The sequence below is a fragment of the Lepidothrix coronata genome, unplaced genomic scaffold, assembly GCF_001604755.1.
Source record: "Lepidothrix coronata isolate B3197 unplaced genomic scaffold, Lepidothrix_coronata-1.0 Scaffold82, whole genome shotgun sequence".
NCBI classification, from domain to species: domain Eukaryota; kingdom Metazoa; phylum Chordata; class Aves; order Passeriformes; family Pipridae; genus Lepidothrix; species Lepidothrix coronata.
The window spans coordinates 3,324,260-3,343,061 of NW_016690262.1; the positions used below are offsets into that span (position 1 = coordinate 3,324,260).

An 18,802-nucleotide genomic window follows, 5' to 3' on the forward strand; every position below is an offset into this window, starting at 1 on the left:
GTGTTTTGCACACCGAAACTGTTACCTTTATGAAACAGCAGTAATGAATAAGTGTGTCCTCAAAATTTCCAGACAAAGAGCCCTAAGTTTGTTATATTAGGAAGAAACTAACTAAAATTTTAAGTACTGCTAGCTTTAGAATATTTTGCTTAGGTGATTTTTCTCAACAGCATCAGGCCTCTTTTGTGATTTTTTGATGATTAACCTGAAGCAGCTCTTTTTACTGACACTTCTATGACTGTGCTTTTCTGGCGTAATTGAAAGCTGTAGAACAGAATTTATGCAGAAAATGGCCTGGCCTCCTGCAAGAACAGTGAAAAACAAAATGCAGAAACCACAGCTGGAGATGGTTCACTTTTGCATTCAACTACATTGAAAGTTCAATTGGTTTGAAAAGCCCATACTGTCCTTTAGTAGAAATTCTTCTGTAATGTACCGTGTTTGTTTGGAAGGAAAAGAAATAGAGAATAAAAATGAAGTGTTTGCGTATAAATATTCCCTACGAAAGGTTGTTTAATACAAAAATAGGTAGGCTTGAAATGAAATGCACCCTTCTTTTCTTTAGGTGAATGCAGACTATGTTAAGAGTGTTGCAGAAAGTATTAAAACCAGGTAAGTCCTAAAGAATGTAACATCCAACAGCAAGTGAGTTTTTTTGAAAGAAAAATTATTGAAAAAATTAGAGCATTTCAGCTGAAATGGAACTGCTAAATAATGAGGCAAAGGTTCATTCTTGGTATGTGTGCCATAACACACTGCAAAACAAAAACTTCAGAACAGAAGGATGTATATCAGTTTATTTTCTATTTTTTATTTCATAAATATGCTTTAACTAACCAGCTTAAATCTCTGATAAGTATTTACTTGAGCCCAAGTCTTTTCCCCATGAAATTAATGATGCAATTCACACACCTGAGGCTACATACATTAGATCCCCACTGACTACACAAGCCTGCAATGTATTCTGATGTCTGTCATAGAATCACAGAATCATTTAGGTTGGAAAAGACCTGTAAGATCAGTTGAGTTCAACCATTAGCCCAGCACTGCCACCACTAAACTATGTCCACAAATGCCACATCTACATGTTCTCCAGGTGTCTTTGTTTCCTTGTTTGGCTACTTTTTATTGGGCAGCAAATGGATTACCTCTATAATCTTTTAATACTATTATATGATGGGTAACATGAGATGGGTATTCTTTGCCATGCCAAATTAATGTAAGAGCTATGAAATGGAAGCTTGGTTGCCACCGCAATTCTGCTTGCTCTTATCTTCCCTCCCCATAAATGTTTACAGCATTGTGCGTGTTAAAAACTGCAGAGCAACTTCAGTTTAATAAATTAAAATGTTTGGGAAAAAAAATACACTCATTGGTAGATTTTTGTCTTGAAAAGTGCTGCTTTTAAGAAATAGTATGGTGTAGCTAGCAGTCACAAAACAGATAAGGCTAAAGGCCCTGAAGGGCAGTGGACTGAAAGAAGAAAGAGTTGAAATCTGCACTGTGCTGCAGTACTGGTGTTGCTGGTTCTTTCATGCACAAGCTTATTGGTGAATTGGTTACTCTGAGAGAACCCCTCTTTGGCCAATATTTGAAGTGAAACAACCTTTCCCCTCACTCCTTTGAAATGCCTACAAGAGAGTTCTCAATCTTTGTATTAATATTTTATTAGAATTATAGAATCATTTAGGTTGGAAGAGACTTTTAAAATTGAGTCCAGCCATTAACCCAGCATTGCCAGACCCACCACTAAACCACGTCCCCAAGTGCCACATCTACACGTCTTTTAAATACCTCCAGGGATGGTGACTCAACTACTTCCCTGGGCAGCATGTTCCAATGCTTGATAACCCTTTTGGTGAAGAAATTTTTTCTAAGACCCAATCTAAACCTGCCCTGACGCAACTTGAGGCCATTTCTCTTGTCCTGTTACTTGTGAAAAGAGATGGACACCCATGCAAAACAACCAACAAATAAAAAAAAAAAATCGAACAAGATCCCTGGAGGAGTTGCCCTTTTTCTTCGCTTTTGAGGCTTTTCTGCACATCCTGCTGCACTCTAGGGTTTCCCACACTGCATTTGGGGTGTAGGTTTCCCCCAGAAGACCCCTCGTGCTGAGCATTGCTTCCTGCCTCCAGAGGGTTTATCTCAGCTGGGAATACTGCAGCAAGGACAAGGGTAAGAGGCATTTCTCCTCAGCACTGTTGGGCACTGCTAAGGTACAATACTTAAAGCAGTTTGAGCACTTAGATAATTTTTTCTATTTCTTCATGGCTTTAGAAAAAATTATTGCAGTGTAAATGCTTTGCCAGAGTTACACAGTAAAAGTTGTTTTTTTCATAATGCTTTTACTCTGATGTGCTTAATTTTTAGTGTTGGTTTTTTTTTCATTAATCATAGGAAATGTGAAACTCACTTCTGAAGGCTCTTTATTTCAGTGATCCTTTACTTTGTTGCATTGGAGCTTGTTTGTTGGGTTTGGTTTTGGGGTTTTTTTGTGATTTTTTGGTGTTTGGTTTTTTTTTTTTTTTTATGGGAAGAGAGGGAGATTTGACTTCCAGGCTTGACTCTCAAAGTAGATTACACATTTTTTCAATGACTTTTTAAAGGGAAAATTTAATCCTTGGAGCAGAGACTAGACCCCAACCAAACCCCTGCTCTGGACAGTATGTTTCTGGCTAGGATGTGGAATTATAATTGGAGCAAGGGTAAGGAAACTTGGAGCTCTCACACAAGGGGGAACAGTTGTGTGTTGTTCTAAATAGTGGATTTAGTCATGAGTTACTGCTGCATTTTGGCAATTATCTCAGGATTGTTAGTAAGCATCTATAGATGCAGGAGGGGCAGGATTTTTGAGACACACTTCTCTCCAGTGTTTTCTGAGACTTTGAGTTACTGACCTGTCTGTTCTGATGGTGGTCAAAGACCAATTCTTGGTTCCAAATTTGCAGTCTATGTGACTTAGTTTCTTTGCTGGAGTTGTGAATTCCACTTGTGTGGGAGCAGACCTAATTCTGGGGACCTTCTGTCTATGATTGCCCTCAGAAGTCTTTTTGAGGAATGGAGTCTCACAAAGATTCTTCTCACAGCTTTCCCAGAGAAATCCAGTCTGGAGTCCTAGAGGTCATTTCTCCTCCTGCTTCTTATTATCCAGATCTTTCAAACCTGAAAAAAACATTTGGGGATTCTGAGGACAGAGTAAGGTAAGATGGCTGTAAAATACCCAAGAACTTTTGCTAAGAGTAAAAAATGAAAAATTCTGCAAAAGTCAGTGTGTTTGAGCTGATAATGCTTTTCTGTTTCAGAGCTAATGGATCTCAACTGTAACGTTAAAAAAAAATTGTTACACAAGCAGATCTTGAGAAAAGCTATGCTGCACATCAGCTTCAGGGTGAAAGCCAAGGCTTCTCCTTTGGGTCTTGACTCTGGGCATCCCATGGGTTTTAAATCAGATGGATAATGCCAAAAGGCATTATCTGAGCATAAAGGAAACAAAACAGGAAAATCTTTCATGTGATGCATATGGGAGAGGCTCTGTGAACACACAAAGGAAACCCCATGTGGCCCCTTAGCTAACTACTGACAACTACTATGGGTTTAATTAGTGACCTAACTTTTGGTGATCACAGACATTTTATCTACTGTTAATGCATCCTAACTGGTGATTTCATTCACTCCTGTGCCCCAAGTTCACTGAGACAGAGATTATAACCTAAAAAAACCCATTGATTTATTGGAGGAAAGTAATTTTCTTTCAATCAACAATAAATAATTTGTCAGAAACCACTGCAACAAAGCAGCAAGAGACCTGCAGTACTGAGAATTTAGGTTGGAGGAAATCAGCAAGTATATGTATGCTTGTGTTTTGGCTTTATAGATAAATCTTATGTGTTTCAGAGCATAAACAAGTTTAAATACTTAACTTTCAGATATGATTAAAATCAGATACACTTTTATGTTATTTGAATACTGATAAATTACTCTCTAGTCTTTCAGCATAGATTATCAAACATCAACTTTGTCCTCTCGTAAAATGACAGACTGTCCAAAGTCTCTGTTTATATTTAAAACTGAAAATTAAGTTTATCAACCTGCTTTTGTGCTGTTCATAAGTAAAAGGACTTTGTTTTTAATTTTAGAATAATCCATATGTGTTTACTGTTCATAATATAAGGAGTAGAATAATTTCAGTCAACTGACATGAATAAACTTGTTAGACATTTTGTTTCAGGCTCCATTGATGGAGATCAAAATTTTTTGCTTAGTTAATGTTAACATTTATGGGAAAGTCAAATTATATATAAATGTTTTCACTGATCGTAGAGGAATGTTTTTTTCACTTAACTATGGGTTAGATACTCAACCTTACAATTTCACTATAGAGGAAAAAAAACTGCAGAGCATTAGAAATGCTTTTATTATAGAAATAACTCTTGCAACCCCCCCGAAAAACTTATCAGAATTTGCTGCTTATGTTTAGGTGGAGAACTAAACAGAATTTGGATTATAGCTTTTTAATGCTGTATGCCCAACCCAAGGGAACATTGTATTTACAGGTATGTCTATATTATCATTAAATAGCTGCAATGCATCTGTACTGATTATTAGGTTTGGCAATTTTAATTTTTGTTAAAAGCCTCAATAAAACCAGAAGCCTGTTGTAATTTTCTGTGTATTTTACCTGTGCTCTTTACAAGCATCTGCATATTTCTGTTTATATTCATCTTGTGGCCAGGTACTATTTGATTAAATCCATGTGTACCTTCTTGTCGTTTGTGAGGTTGAATAGCAAGGTAACTGAAGCATGAAGGCCTTATTTGATTAGGTTAAGAAAGTCAGAGTTTAATGTCTCTTTACTTAGTGCAGCAAGGCAAAATTGTGGTGGTAGGTCCAGGTTGCAGCCCAGATCCCAACAAACCAGAATCTCTCTGATAGGGAAACACACTGGTATAGCAATACTGAAGTTAAAGTTAAACTACATGTTGGTACAGACTCTAATTTCTGCAGAAGACTTAGACTTTAAGATCTGCATGCATTCAGGCTTAGCTTTAGCCATCATTCTAAATTTTCCTAATTTGCACTCCATAAAGATCATAATCACCACCAGAGATTCCAAAATTTATCAGAGCTGTTCAATAATGGAAGAGATCCATAAAATTTTCACATAGCTCATTAGTGTCAAGAAAGCTCAGAAGAGGGTTTTGCTTGGTTCTTAGTTTTCCTGGGTCTTCTGCTCCAGACACTGTATCACATAAGGACATCACAGGATTCCTGGAAGCAGAAGAAGAGAGGACTGCAGGAGCAGGCATCTCGTGCGGTTCTTGTCAGGATTTAAACACAAACACGTTTGAGCTGGGCTACCTAAGGGTCCGTGCTGTGTTCTAGAATGTGGCATAGGTGCTCAGAAGGCAGGAGGAAAAGAAAAACATTGTGTTTTGAACAGTTCAAGTTTAGTGGAAAAGGAAGTATTTTCCTGTGGCTTTTGTATATTCTTAAGAACGGTACCCAAGTTTACTAAGTGTAGACTAGAGCATTAAAGTATAGGAAACCCAGTGAAGTGAAATGTTAAGATACTGCCAGGTATTTAATGTCCTTTCCTGTTAAACAGGTCTACAAGCATTCATGTTTGCATGGCAATGACTTACTTATGTATTTGTATTTTTACAGAGATTTGAGAACATGAATTTTCTTATCTGAGACAGTATATAACAACTGTATAAGTTATATTGAACTGTGTTATTCAGAGCAAAGCCTGGGTTCTGATGGTTATGTGGGAGTTATGCCTACATTCAGAATTTTCTTTAAAAGAAACTGTACTTTCCTTATACCATTCCTACTATATCTACTTCTTCATTTTTATGTCCAGCCTGCAGTTGCTTCTGTAGCACTGATGCTGTTCTGTCCCAAAAATACTTTGTAGAGTACAGCTGGAAAGAATGAACACTTGCTGCCATAAAATCAGGATGATCTCCTTCTATTTGGAAGTCTTGTATTAAAGGAAAGTAGATAACTTAAAAATACTTTTCCTTAGGCTGCTACAAAGATTTACTTTAGTAGTCTTAAGCAAAACTTTCACTAGCTTAGATTTTATTTATTGTTTTGTCAGGAATAGTATAGTTTGGGTGACTGGTATTAACTCCAAAATTTCGAAAGAAGATAAGCATGATTAGTCTTGATGTCTACAGTTGATGTTATGAGTCAGGCAAGATCTTTGCCAAATAAACACTCATTCTAGGATACTGCTGAACCAGGATTTAGGCAATGTGAAGTCCATTGAAGCTAACAGGGTTACACTGTGGATGAACCTTACCTACTGATCAAACATAGTATTTGAAAGAAACAAAATAAATCTCATCCTTTTTACTTGAAGCATCTGTTCTACTTTTCTTTTTTTTTTCTTTTTTTTTTATTTGGTTGTTTTGTTTTTGTTTGTTTTGGGCTTTTTTTTTGTTTGGTTGGGTGGAGGTTTTTTGCTGGTTTTTGTTGGGTTTTTTTGTTTGGTTTGCTCTGGTTTTTTGGTTTTTTTTTGAGGGGGGATGGTGTTTGTGGTTTTCTGTTAGGGGTTTTTTGGGCTTTTATTTGGCGGGGGGAGGGTGTTGGGGTTTTTTGGTGACATTTTCTTTATCAATAAAACCTGGGAGAACTTTGAAGTCCTTGTTTCCACCTTCACTATACCTCCTGGCATCCACCAGAGCCCCTTGAGGCACTTGTAATAACGGGATCATAACATAGCTATAAAAGCAGGCATTCCAGTCCCAGCCTAGTAGTGAAGACATGCATTTGTTCTTTTTGTCTCTGTAGACTTAGCTCATTCTGAAGCAATCAAACATTTAAAATCAGAAAGAAACACAAATACAGCAGTTTTTGGGAATTGTTTTCTATTAGCACTGAGAGGAAGCAAAAATAAAACATTAAATAAGTCTTTTAATTTCTTCAGTTAAAATCTGTTATAAAGTTCTAATCTAATTAACTGAACTACTGGTATGCTTTTTTTTATCACCACATGTGGAGGCTGGGGAAGCTTTGTGTATTTATATATAACATATATATTATTTATATACCATTACTTCAGTTTCTCAAGCATATTTCTCTAATGTATTTAAGGCCTGAGAAATGACTCAATGAGTTCATTAGTAGTCTTTACATGGATTTTTTTTCTTCCCCTGACTAGACTCTAGGTGAAGCCTGTTATTTGGCAGAGCTCCTAAAAGGAGCTTCACAATCTCTACATAGTCATTGTCAGTGTTTCAAAAATATAAAAATACCTTAATATAACTTAGAAAGGAAGACACTTTCCTGTCTGATGCCTACACTTCCATTGAATGCTTCCACTTTTTTTGTTACTACTTCATTTTTACTTCTCTTAGCATAAGAAAAACAAATGGAAACCCATTTACTGTCTATCATCTTGAAAATTTTCATAGCCTTCCTATAGTGCATGTGTCTCTTTTCATCCAGAAGTACTGATGAGTGAAAGGAAATTAGCTGCCATCACGTGTTTTGCTGACCTTCTCATGGCAATGGGGCAAATGAACTAGACAGTTAATATCCTAAACCTCCTGATCCAGCTGTGTGCCACTACATAACCTTTTTTGGTAGAGAAGAGCGTATGAAAAACAAGTGGCTGTAAGCTGAAGGCGGAAAAATTCAAATTAGGATTTGGATAAAAGGTATTAAGCATTCAGGATAATTACACGTGTCACATACTGAAAAAGAACTGACACTGAAGTACCTAAGCAGTGGCAGATGTTCTCCAAGAAGATGTACTTTAGTTGAACACAAATTACAGGGCTCAGTGCAGGGTTATATAAAAAACTTAGTGGCCTGTGCTATGCAGGATATCAAACTACATTCTCTAATACTCACTGCCAGCTTTGGGAAAGCCCATTTCAGACTTATCGCTTTGCAAAACTGCTTTCAGTTCATAACCACATTCACAGCCTCTGTATTTTTAATTTTTACTGCTCTTGTACGCTTTCTCATGGTGTTTCTTGATATGGTGGTCTCCCTAGGTTTTTGAGATACTCCTCACTGGTTTTGATCCTTTTTTGGTGCCCCTCAGTTTCTCTTTAAGGGTTCTCTAACCTTGCTCTTTATCCCTTTACATCTAGCTCCTCTAAGCTCATTTGATTTTATGCAAGATTTCTTGTAAGTTGACATTTTGGTTTGGTTTTTTTTTGTTGTTGTTGTTCTCTTCTGCATAGCTGTCAACTCAACTCAATCCCCCCACCTCAGAATCCGTTAAGAAGCATTCATCTTGATCATCTTGATCAGTTTGTCTCCGTCTATCTATTTTTTTGGTATCTTACTATCAGCAAAAGCTGACAGGGTCAAATCCTGTCTTTCTAACCTCATTCTACATCCTCCCGGCTTCACTGTTGACAACACATTTCTTTCCAGCCAGCCCTACACTTGTAGTGGTGGCTAAGTTCAACTAAAAGCTGTGGGCCTGCTCTCTCAAGCTCTTGATGATGACTGTGCTGAGTCAGTTGAAGACACAAAACCAGCAGGAAATTGAGCTTTTTTTTTTTTTTTTCCCCTCATAGCATTCATTTTCTAGCTATTTATCTTCCTGAAGCAGATTCTACCACCACCAGACATGTATCAGGGCCAGTGAAAATACAGCAATTAGATCACATTACTGTATGATTACACTACACCCCAACAGTATTTTCCTGAAGACTCAGCCTCCTCTTCTTGTGTTTTCACACCCATACTGAATTCAAACTGTGAATTGCTTGCTCCTTAATTACTTCTCAAATACATTTATTTCCTTTGTGTCATTGCCTCCAAGCTCCTTATTTGGATTCATTATCCTTGGCATTTTAGTATCAGGAACAGCTTCTGTTTTTTCAGGTGCCCCATTCTTTTCTGAAAGCTAGGCAAAAATGCAGCCAAGGCCTTTCTCATTTCCTTCATGGATGTCATCTCCTTTCCAAGTACCCTTTAGCTGGCTCCACTGCTGTATTCTCCCTCGGCCTTTATCACACTTCAAAAGCTCTGTGTGTTCCTGTCCTTCAGTGTGATTCACACAGCACATCCCTTCTTTCATTACCAGAATTCCCTGGGACAATTTGCTTTCCACAGGCATCTCAGTAATCATCCACAGTTCTTCTCAGTCACCTTTTACGAATGACAAAGTCTGCCCAGGCTACCAGAGCCCTTAATCACCTGCATTTGGCACCTCTCTTCTCAAACAGTTTGCTCCTGTTGCCTATCAATGCTTATACAACTTAAGTACAAACTGTTCATTGTTGTCTTCCCTAACTTCTTATCTTTTTGTTTAATATTTTCTTTTAAGTGAAATCTCTTTAAGGTAGGAAGTCCTCCTTTCTCAAAAAAGAGACAAGCACCCATGGTGTTACGGTCACTCCTGTAGATAAATATTTAGTGAATGATACTGAAACAGATATATATGTAGAAGTTAAATAGCAATCCACTGTAGTTTGGCAAAGTTTCAGTACACACAGTACAGCTGTCAACATTTGCATGTGGCAACATCACCACCCCCTCTGCAAACAACAAAATCACTGCCTTTTTTTTCTTTTTTTCCATTCTCTTCAGCTGGAAGACGATATTATAGCCAAACCTGATTATATTGCAAGTATAAAAAGCTTTGCTGCTCAACAGTCCCAAGACTGGATGGTTCTTGAGTTTTCACAGCTTGGGTTTATTGGTAAGTATCGATCTTAACAGGGTCAACTGGATTTGGAGCTGTGTAGGTCAGAAAGGTCTCACTCAGAATTACACTTCAAAGCATGGAAGGACTCATGTATCAAAACCTCCCTGGTTCTTCAAGGAAGGTCCCACTGAAAGTCTTTTACTTTTCGTCCTCTTTAAAACTGTCTTTTTAATACAGAATCTCCTCAGCATAGGATCCAAATTTGGGTTCCCATAAAAAGGAAATTGTTCCATCCCAGGGCGCTGTGTGCCCCTGTAACGTGTAGTCTTCAAGAATCAAGCAATGTTTTTTCATATCTATGTCTTAATTTGAAGATATTCAGTATAATATTGCCACTGAAATGGCATGTCTAGTATTTTTACGAACTATTCAGGCTCCATTTCATCTGACACTCTGCTACAGATGACTGGCAGGTTTGTGTTTGGAAATAGGATATAATTACACACATTATTAGTCAACTGGTTGACTGTGTAAGAATATCTCCAGGCATGGGATGGACGTCTTTGCAAAATCCCAAAGAGCTGGAGGATCAACAACTCTCCAAAGCTGAAGTCTGTGTGAAATTTTCACTAAATATCAGCATTATGTTCATGTGTTTAAGGCTGGTGATGTTTAAATATTTATTTAAATAAATTACCTTTAAACGTAATGCTGGTGATTTTTGCATAGCAATGAAAATATCTGAACGTGCAACATTTTGTTTTGCTTTCAGGAAAATTGTTTAAATCAGAAGACTTGCCACTCATAGTGGAATTTTTTCTCATGTTTTATAAAGATAAGCCCGTAGACTGGCTTATAGACCACCTGCTCTGGGTTAAAGTATGCAATCCAGAAAAGGATGCAGTAAGTATGTCTATGAGTTTTTGAACATAGGTAATATTCAAACAATCTCAGTGACAAAGTAATTTATTTTCAGTAAGCAGAATATAAATCTCTCAAACCTGACATACTTTGGAATTAGTGGGGAAAACTGTTCTGTGGATCTGCTCAGAGTGGCACAGTGTTTGAGCCCATTGGGCCATAAAGGGAGGTCTGACTCTCAGAAATTCACATTTTTGCACCAGAATTGTTTTGCTGCCTCTATCAGCTCAGAACACAATCAGCACAAGCTCACATCTGCCTGCAGCTGGTCACGTAGGCAACCCTGCAGCATGAAAGAAAAATATTAATATGTAAACCTATGGGTTTCTTGTAACCTTCTGCTGACCTTCTAATATGAAAGTCCGTAGAACATACAATGTTACCACCACAGTTGTTCTGAAATTTGCCTATCAATTCCTTTCTTTCAGGAAGCAGAATTTAAGTGTTTTACTTTAAATCTTTTACTACCTGGGAAAAAAATTGACTGTTTTCCTGGAAAAAAAAAAAAAGAGCAGGAAAACATGTAGGTTGAAGGAAGTAAATGATGCTTTTTGCTGAAAATGAAAGGAACATTTGTGTTGTGCCATTTCTAGCACTATGGGTGAGCCCAATGATATGTTAAGTATTTCTTTATGTCATTTTGCATTCTTTCTCTTGCTAGTCTTTGGTGCTGGTCACTACTCATAGTCTTCTTGTATAACAGGCTGTGCCATGGAGGACTGACCAGAGTTTCTGCTCCTCCTTGGTTTTTAAAGTTCAGGAGTTTTAATTAGTGTAGGCAGTCCCTACTGCAGGCATTTACACGTGTTACTTTCGTGTTGATAAGGAAGCAAGTAGAGACAGATAGCAGTTGTGCAGAGCAGGAGATTAAGGGGAGCGGAACATTGCCGGCTCCTGTCCAGCCTCTCACCCACCAGCACCCCCAAGTCCTTCTCAGCAGGGCTGCTCTCGATCTGTTCAGTTCCCAGCCTGTGTCGATATCAGGGGTTGCCCTGACCCACATGCAGCACCTTGCCCTTGGTCTTATTAAACCCCATGAGATTCCCAGTGGCCCACTTGTCCAGCTTGTCCACGTTTTCAGCCTCAACTATTAACATATCAAGGTTCAACTTCATCCGCTCACCAAATTGAAAAAGATGGTTTGTGATAAGCAGGGCCACCAGCTCTCTGCACAATTTAGAAAATTCATCATGTTTACCTCCTGTGAATCATCATCCACCTCTGGGCTCCCCAGTACAGAGCAGGTGCAGAGGAGGCCACAAAAATTATCAGAGGCTGAAGTACCTCTCCTATGGAAACAGGCTGAGAGAGTCAGGGCTGTCCTGCCTGAAGAAGAGGAGGCTCCAGGGGAGACCTTACAGCACCTTCCAGTACCTAAAGGGGGATTCTAAGTAAAAGAGAGAAGTGTTTTTACAAGGGCCTGTTGTGACAGGGCAAGGGACAATCGCCTTAAACTGAAAGAGGGTATGGTTAGATGGGATATAAGGGAAACATGTTTTATGGTGAAGGTGGTGAGTCACTGGTACAGGTTGCCCAGAGAAGCAGTGGATGCCAGATCCAGTGTTCCTGGCCAGGCTAGATGGGGCTCTGAGCAACCTGCTGTGGTGGAAGGTGTCCCTGCCCATGTCAGGGGTGTCAGAACGAGATGATTTTTAACTGTCCCTTTCAACCCAAACCGTTCTGTGGTCCTGTGATCACGTGCAGTTGGGACTAGCGACTTGCAAGGGTGGAAGGCCTGACTCAACGAGGAACCTTATCTCAGCTTCTGCAGAAATGACCACACCATCTCTGTGCTACTGATTATTCTCAGCTGTTGCTCTTTTAGTAGTGCTGCCAGCACTAGTAGTGCTCCTTAGCACAAAAGGAGACGTGCTAGGGACTACGTTATTATAAGGGATGAACTGCAAACCCTGTCAGTAGAAAGATCACAAATTTATTTTCTTATAATGATTTTTTTTCTCTAGCAAAAGTACAGCGTGCTTTTCAAAGAAACAGCTGCCAATAAACCAATTTGCACGTGTTGCTTTTTTGCAGTGTTTTGCTGAACATCTGCTGGACAAACATAAAAATACTTCGTTCCTGCTTTCCGGGTGGTTTTGAATTTTCAATTCTGTGGAAATTATAAATCCCCCATGAGTTTTGATGTTTAAGCCAGCTGAGTGAAGACTTTATCAGTTTTAGCTTTAGAAGTCATTGATATAGTTTATGTAACTTTTTTTTTTTTAATAGAAGTGAAAGCTCTTGATTGAAGAGGTAAACACATTATCCTCTCAAATTTTAAGGTATGAGACCTGGCATACAGAGAAATTAAATGATCTTCTAAACTCACTCCATTCTATGGCAGAAACAAGAGTAGAACCCAGGGAGTCTCATTTTAGCTCTTTGCTCTGTTCCATGCTATTATGCTTCATGGTCTCATTAATTATTGTGGCATGTTTGCTTCATTGCATCGAACTATGATGCTCTGTAGGTACTGAGAAAAAATTGAATTTAAAGGACTAGTTTGCAATCATTCAAAAATCAAGAAACTCAGAAATTAGTACCAATTACAGTTATTTAACTCCCTGGTATATGTATTGTCACAAGTGTAGTAAACTGGAAAATTGTGTTTGAAATACAGTATTTAAGGGATTTATCTATTTATATGATAAAAGATCCATGACTTATAGTACATTATAAGCCTTTCAAACATAGCAGAAAGAGCCAAAATTATAAAGATTGAAGTATAACTAGAATATATCTGAAGAAGGTCAATTTTGGTTGAAATAGTTTAATTAGAATGATATGGCAAAGCTAAGAGTTGAAATCAAATTTGCCAGAAATAGGTAAAAAAATCAATTGATTTCAGATTTGAGGTCCATTTTTGTCACTCTGAGATGTGATCCATGGTATACAGTGCAGAAATCCCTGAATTACTGGTAGTTCAGCCTTCAAATCTATATAACACTGTAAGTGGAATTATGAGTTTTGGTCTAGAAACAGTGTATTTGATATAAAGTGATGGTTAATTTAAGGATTACTCATTTAAATATGGATAAAAAACCTGAACCCATACCCTCAAGTACATAGTGAAATTGCCTTATGGAACTTAGTTTGTCTCTCCTTGGTTTAAATAATCCTTTGCTCCCTTTTACTTTCTTTCCAGACACACTGTGAACAGGAAAAGTCAAAGTTCCGTATCCGTGCTAAGCCATCGCTCTTCCAGCATATGGGAATTCATTCATCCTTGGCTGGGAAGATACAGAATTTGAAAGTAAGATTAACAAATTAGTGCCATATTTCTAAATTACACGCTTGGGTTCTGACTTGTTTCTCAAATCAGTTTCTAGAATCACATATTTGGCATTGGATGGCATTTCCATATTCAATTACGTTGGTTTACAGGTTTGGTGGAAAATATTAATCTGGCACCTAAGCTGCAGCTGGGGCACACTGCTTCTGCACAAACATTTTTGAATCTCTAACATGAACAATTGCACCAGTCACAGCAGCGTTTCATTTCCTTTCATGTAGGAACCCTCTTCCCAACAAAAGGTTACACGTGCTCTGCTCCACACAAACACAGACAGCTGCGATGGTTTGTTTTGGCTGAGCAGTTCACATTCCCAGTATGAAGGACTATTAAGAAGGTGTACTGGTAGGACAGGAGTGTGCCTAATGTGATGGCCACAGATTTTTAGGGAGAGTTTGGAGGGCAAACCACGTATCTGATAAGGACAAGAACAATGGTGCACCAGGGTTCAGGGATCTCCTGATGGTGCCACTTAGACTGGTCACAAGATCATTTGAATTTCTCTATTTGATCAGACTAGAGATTCATGTAGCCTTTAGCAGAGACCAGTATCACATGTTCTGGCAGTAGACAACTATGAGATAGCCTACTGTGGAGAAGTTTATTTTTAAATCTTGGTAACTAAGGAGTAATCAGTACAGCTCTGTCTACAAACTGTAACGCTGAGTCCCAGTGATTGCACTGAAATATTATATATTTATTAAAAACATATTGTATATCTTTTCACACCGAGTTAATTATTTTCTGGAATAGCTTCCTATAGCTATTCCAGATTAGTGCACTTTTTTTCATTGTGTGAGTGAAATTAAATTTCTTTATATCCAAAAGGATAAAGATTTTGGAAAAAATGTGCTGCATAAAGCACATAAGAATCCACCTGCAAAAGTGGATACAAGCCTAAGAATATACCAGCAATATACCTTGGAAAAAATTTACAAAGGAGAAGACTGTTTTTGGGCTTCAGCTCCAGTGGCAGGTGACTACATCAGGTTCACCTTTTTAAATCCACTTAAAGTTGAAAAGTAAGTATTACATGATATGGAATACAGAAACCTACATATATCCAGTTTGGAAATTATTGATTCTGCTCAAAATCAGTGTTCAACTGCTTGCATAAACCTTGTTACTGACAAAAATCCTTTATTTGATACTTATCTGCTCTTCTTCTTGAACTCCCCTCCTGAAATACATTTCTTCCTTGGTAATTGGAGACCTTCGTAATTTTTTTCTTTTTATTTTGTTTCTTCATATAAATATTTTACACTCTCTCGTGATAATTCTCAAAGGATTTTGTGTTTCAGTAATGAATTTCAACAATAGAGTTTATGAAAACTTTATTTGTGTAGCTGCCAACAGAAAGGCTGTTTGCATGATGTCAGGTCTGTATCTCCACCTAGTGAGCTGCACCGAATGACAGTTGTTACAATAAACACTGGTGTTCTGTGATCAGTGGTTAATTAACTGGTTTATGCTTTAGAAAACTTGGGTAGCCTGTATTTTTACATTTCCCTGTTACTGCATGAAGCTAACTCACATATAGTATTGTCTAATGGCTCGTCCCAGCCCCATCACAATGCTAACCTGTGAAAATGTATTGTTAGTCCTATAATATTTGGTGGTCTTAGGCCTTGAATGTTTGATACCAGAGGAGAGAGGTTGATGCTTTAAATTTTCTTAGTTCTTTTTGGATCTAAAACCCTAAGAAATCTAGTGCCAGAAATTTCAAACCAAACAAGGGTTTTTATTTTTAAATCTTACAGGTATTTTCACTTAGATTTTTATTTTGTCAGTGCTCTGGCTCATTGTCTAGGAAGGAAATTATTTAGAAGCATCTGAATTGATCAGTATTGATTTAAAAAAAGGAGGATTCTTCTGGCATGCAGTGTATGGTTTAGTGGAAACAGGAGTTTTTGCTGCCATTTGCCTTCCAGAAACCCATCTCACCTCGGTCTTAAAATGATAGGAACAGATCAGAGGGCAGATCTTCCCTAGCCATTTAAATCTGGGAAGTTAATTAATTTGGAACTTGAGCACTGGAAAGGGGAGACACTTGCATTCCTGGTTCCTGAGACAGATGGTTTAAATGTTTGTTCTGTTTAAAATAAAAAGCCTCTACTATAGTTTGGTCACAGATGTTAAAGTTCCAATGCATATTTCACTATAGCCCACAACTATTTAAAGAAAAAGTATCTGAAACTTTCCTTCAAAACTGGAAAGAATTACTTCCCTAGAACTTTTCTAAAATATAAAATACCTGGAAATAATATACCTTTATCATCAGGTACTTCTTCAGAAGTGGAAACATGGAGCACCCTGGTGATAAACTGTTTAACACTACTGTGGAAGTGTTACCAGCTGATGTAAGTCTCTCATTTCCAACTGTATTTCATTTTAAGAATGATGTTCAGCATAAAATGTCATAACCTAGAAAACATTGCTGGAAGTTTTATTGTTTCCTTTTTTTTTTTTTTACAGGAAATGCAGAGAAAAGAACTGGTTGATACTGGAAATAAATTTAACTACCCAGCAACCAAAGACGGATATTTAAAAATAGGTAATTTTTTTATTGTCACTGCAAAATCAGAAATTCTGTTCTTACATAAAAAAATGGTACTGCTTGAGAGTATTTCATTACCTCTTTAATAAATTCAACATTCCAAGGTGGATTAGTAAGGAAGAGAAACCCTTTGCACTGCTGTGTAGTGTAGTGTATGATGTCTGACCAATGACTATCCAGTTTGGTTTAAATAAGAACCCTACCAGCAGCAGCAGCAAAAGCCAAGACATCTAATTAGAAGAAAAAACTAATTACAATCCCTGCAAGGTCTTAATAGGATGAATTGGGTTTGTGTGGCAAGGTTTTGGTAGTGGGAGGCCTACAGTGGTGGCTTCTGTGAGAAGGAGAAGGCTCCAGGGTGAACCCTTCACTGGCCAAGGCCAAGTCCATCAGCGATGGGAGTAGCACCTCTGGGGTAACATATTTAAGAAGGGGGGAAAAAACCCTGTGTGACAGCAATTGGAGCTGGGGAGAGGAGTCCGAATATATGAGAGAAATAACTCTGAAGGCACTAAAGTCTGTGAAGAAGGATGAGGGGGATGCCATGCTGACTCCCCTGGGGAGGAAGGAGGAGCAGAGACAACACAGGACTAACTGACCACAACCCCCATTCCCTGTCCTCCTGCACCCCAGGGGGCAAGGAGGTAGAGAAAATCAAGAGTAAAGTTTAGCCCAAAAGGGCAGGGGTGGGGGAAGGTATTTTCAAAATTTGGTTTTATTTCTCATTACTCTACTCTGATATGATTGGTAATAAATTAATTTTTTTCCCAAGTCAAGTCTGCTTTGCCCATGTCCAGCCAGGATCAACCCACCCCACAGGATTCTGGTTTGGCTTTTGCAGCCGTAGATGAAGACAAAAATCATGATTATGACATTAACTTGTGTTCTAACCTGAAATGAAGCACGATACAATGCACCTTCTCCCTTTTTGCCTCCACCCTGCTTGCCCTTCTTCCTTTCTCAGGGTGGTGAGCGACTTCTCTTAAACGAACTGCAGACTCTCCACATGCTTGCCAAGGCCTGGTTTCTACAATTACCTAGACTAAAACACCACTGTGTGAACAAAAATGGTCTGTTAGGAGATCTGATTTGCTTGCCACTTCTGTGCCTTCTAACACTTAATTACTCTTTTCTCCCACTGAACCACTTTCATCTCTCCAACACTTTGTATGCTTTGACTTCTCTCCCACCTACTCATGGCTGCTTTGCTCTAATTAGAGATGCAAACCAAGATGCTGTCAGCTCACAGTTGCACATGCAAGTTTATAGGAATGAATATCATATATGGGATGGGTGTTTTTCATTTATCTTCAGGGATTTTATGCCATTTTAACAAGGTTATTTAAAAAGCACTGAACTATTGAAGGAATGTGTCACAATTGCTCCATGATTACCAGCACATCTTTTTACAGACAGTAATACTTCTCAGAAAAACTGTTCTGGATGATTTAAAATGACCATGTGTGCCACATGTATATGGTTACTACTAGCATATGCAAATTTATTTAACATTTGTAGCTATAGGTTGTTTTCTTGTATTCTTCTCCAGCTCCTAGTTGCTGTAACTGAAGGAATGAATCCTTCTTGCTTATAGCTTTATTTTTCAGTTGTTATTGTTTGACCTTTTCCAAAAGATTTTTTTTCCTAAATGTTTTATTTAATTATATGTGGATTTAATTTGTAGACTGTAATTTAGGGCTTTCACATAAGTCTGCTTGGAAATATATTTCATTCTAATATATGTTTGCATGGATTTTGTTCTATTTTTTTATTTAGGAGCTTTTGAAAATGGAATTGCAGAAGGCAGCATCAATCAGTCAATAGGAAGAATAAAGGCTATTCGTTTATCGATCAGTTCTGATTCCCCTGTCTGGGCAATACTTAGTGAGGTAAGCATAATAATAAAAGCACTTTTATTATTCATTGTTAAATGAGTTTTGGTTGTTCCAATCATATAGTATTGATAATCATGACTTCTGTTTAATTTTAAATTAATTCTGTGTGGGGAAACTCACAAAAGTGGAGAATTATATTAATTATTCAGGGGAGAAGTTAAATTTATGTCACAGAAAGTGCTGGAAATGCTTAAATGGGATGATTCTCCAGTTTTGCAGTGCTGCAAGTGTAGTTGCTAGGATTTGGGTCTTGATTAAAAAAGCTTTTTTCAGTCACCATCTTGTATATTAATTATAATATGTCATTATATTATGTAATTTTCAGATGAACATGTGATTTTTTAATTCTTCAAGTTTTTCCCAAGTGTTTGAATATCTGTGAGCCCATAAATAGAAAATACTCAGCAGAAGTCACTGAAGAGAATTACTACAGCCTTAAACTCTAGCCATAGCTGGAAGAAGGGAAAAGCTAATGTCTTAGGAAATGTTTCTGCAGATTTTAGAAAATAATAAGA

At 37.8% G+C, this 18,802-nt stretch overlaps 1 protein-coding gene across 1 annotated transcript in view; it reads left to right on the forward strand.

Annotated features, from left to right (window-relative positions):
- The window catches only part of MGAT4D (MGAT4 family member D), a 35,473-nt gene that overhangs the window by 15,872 nt on the left and 799 nt on the right, over window positions 1-18,802 (forward strand). Inside the window, exons 5-14 of the mRNA XM_017820345.1 lie at window positions 566-612; window positions 3,090-3,203; window positions 4,481-4,556; window positions 9,565-9,676; window positions 10,395-10,525; window positions 13,689-13,796; window positions 14,664-14,857; window positions 16,117-16,195; window positions 16,311-16,389; window positions 18,169-18,281. Of these exons, the coding sequence (XP_017675834.1) occupies window positions 566-612; window positions 3,090-3,203; window positions 4,481-4,556; window positions 9,565-9,676; window positions 10,395-10,525; window positions 13,689-13,796; window positions 14,664-14,857; window positions 16,117-16,195; window positions 16,311-16,389; window positions 18,169-18,281 (1,053 nt within the window). The remainder of the gene's footprint in view (window positions 1-565; window positions 613-3,089; window positions 3,204-4,480; window positions 4,557-9,564; window positions 9,677-10,394; window positions 10,526-13,688; window positions 13,797-14,663; window positions 14,858-16,116; window positions 16,196-16,310; window positions 16,390-18,168; window positions 18,282-18,802) is intronic.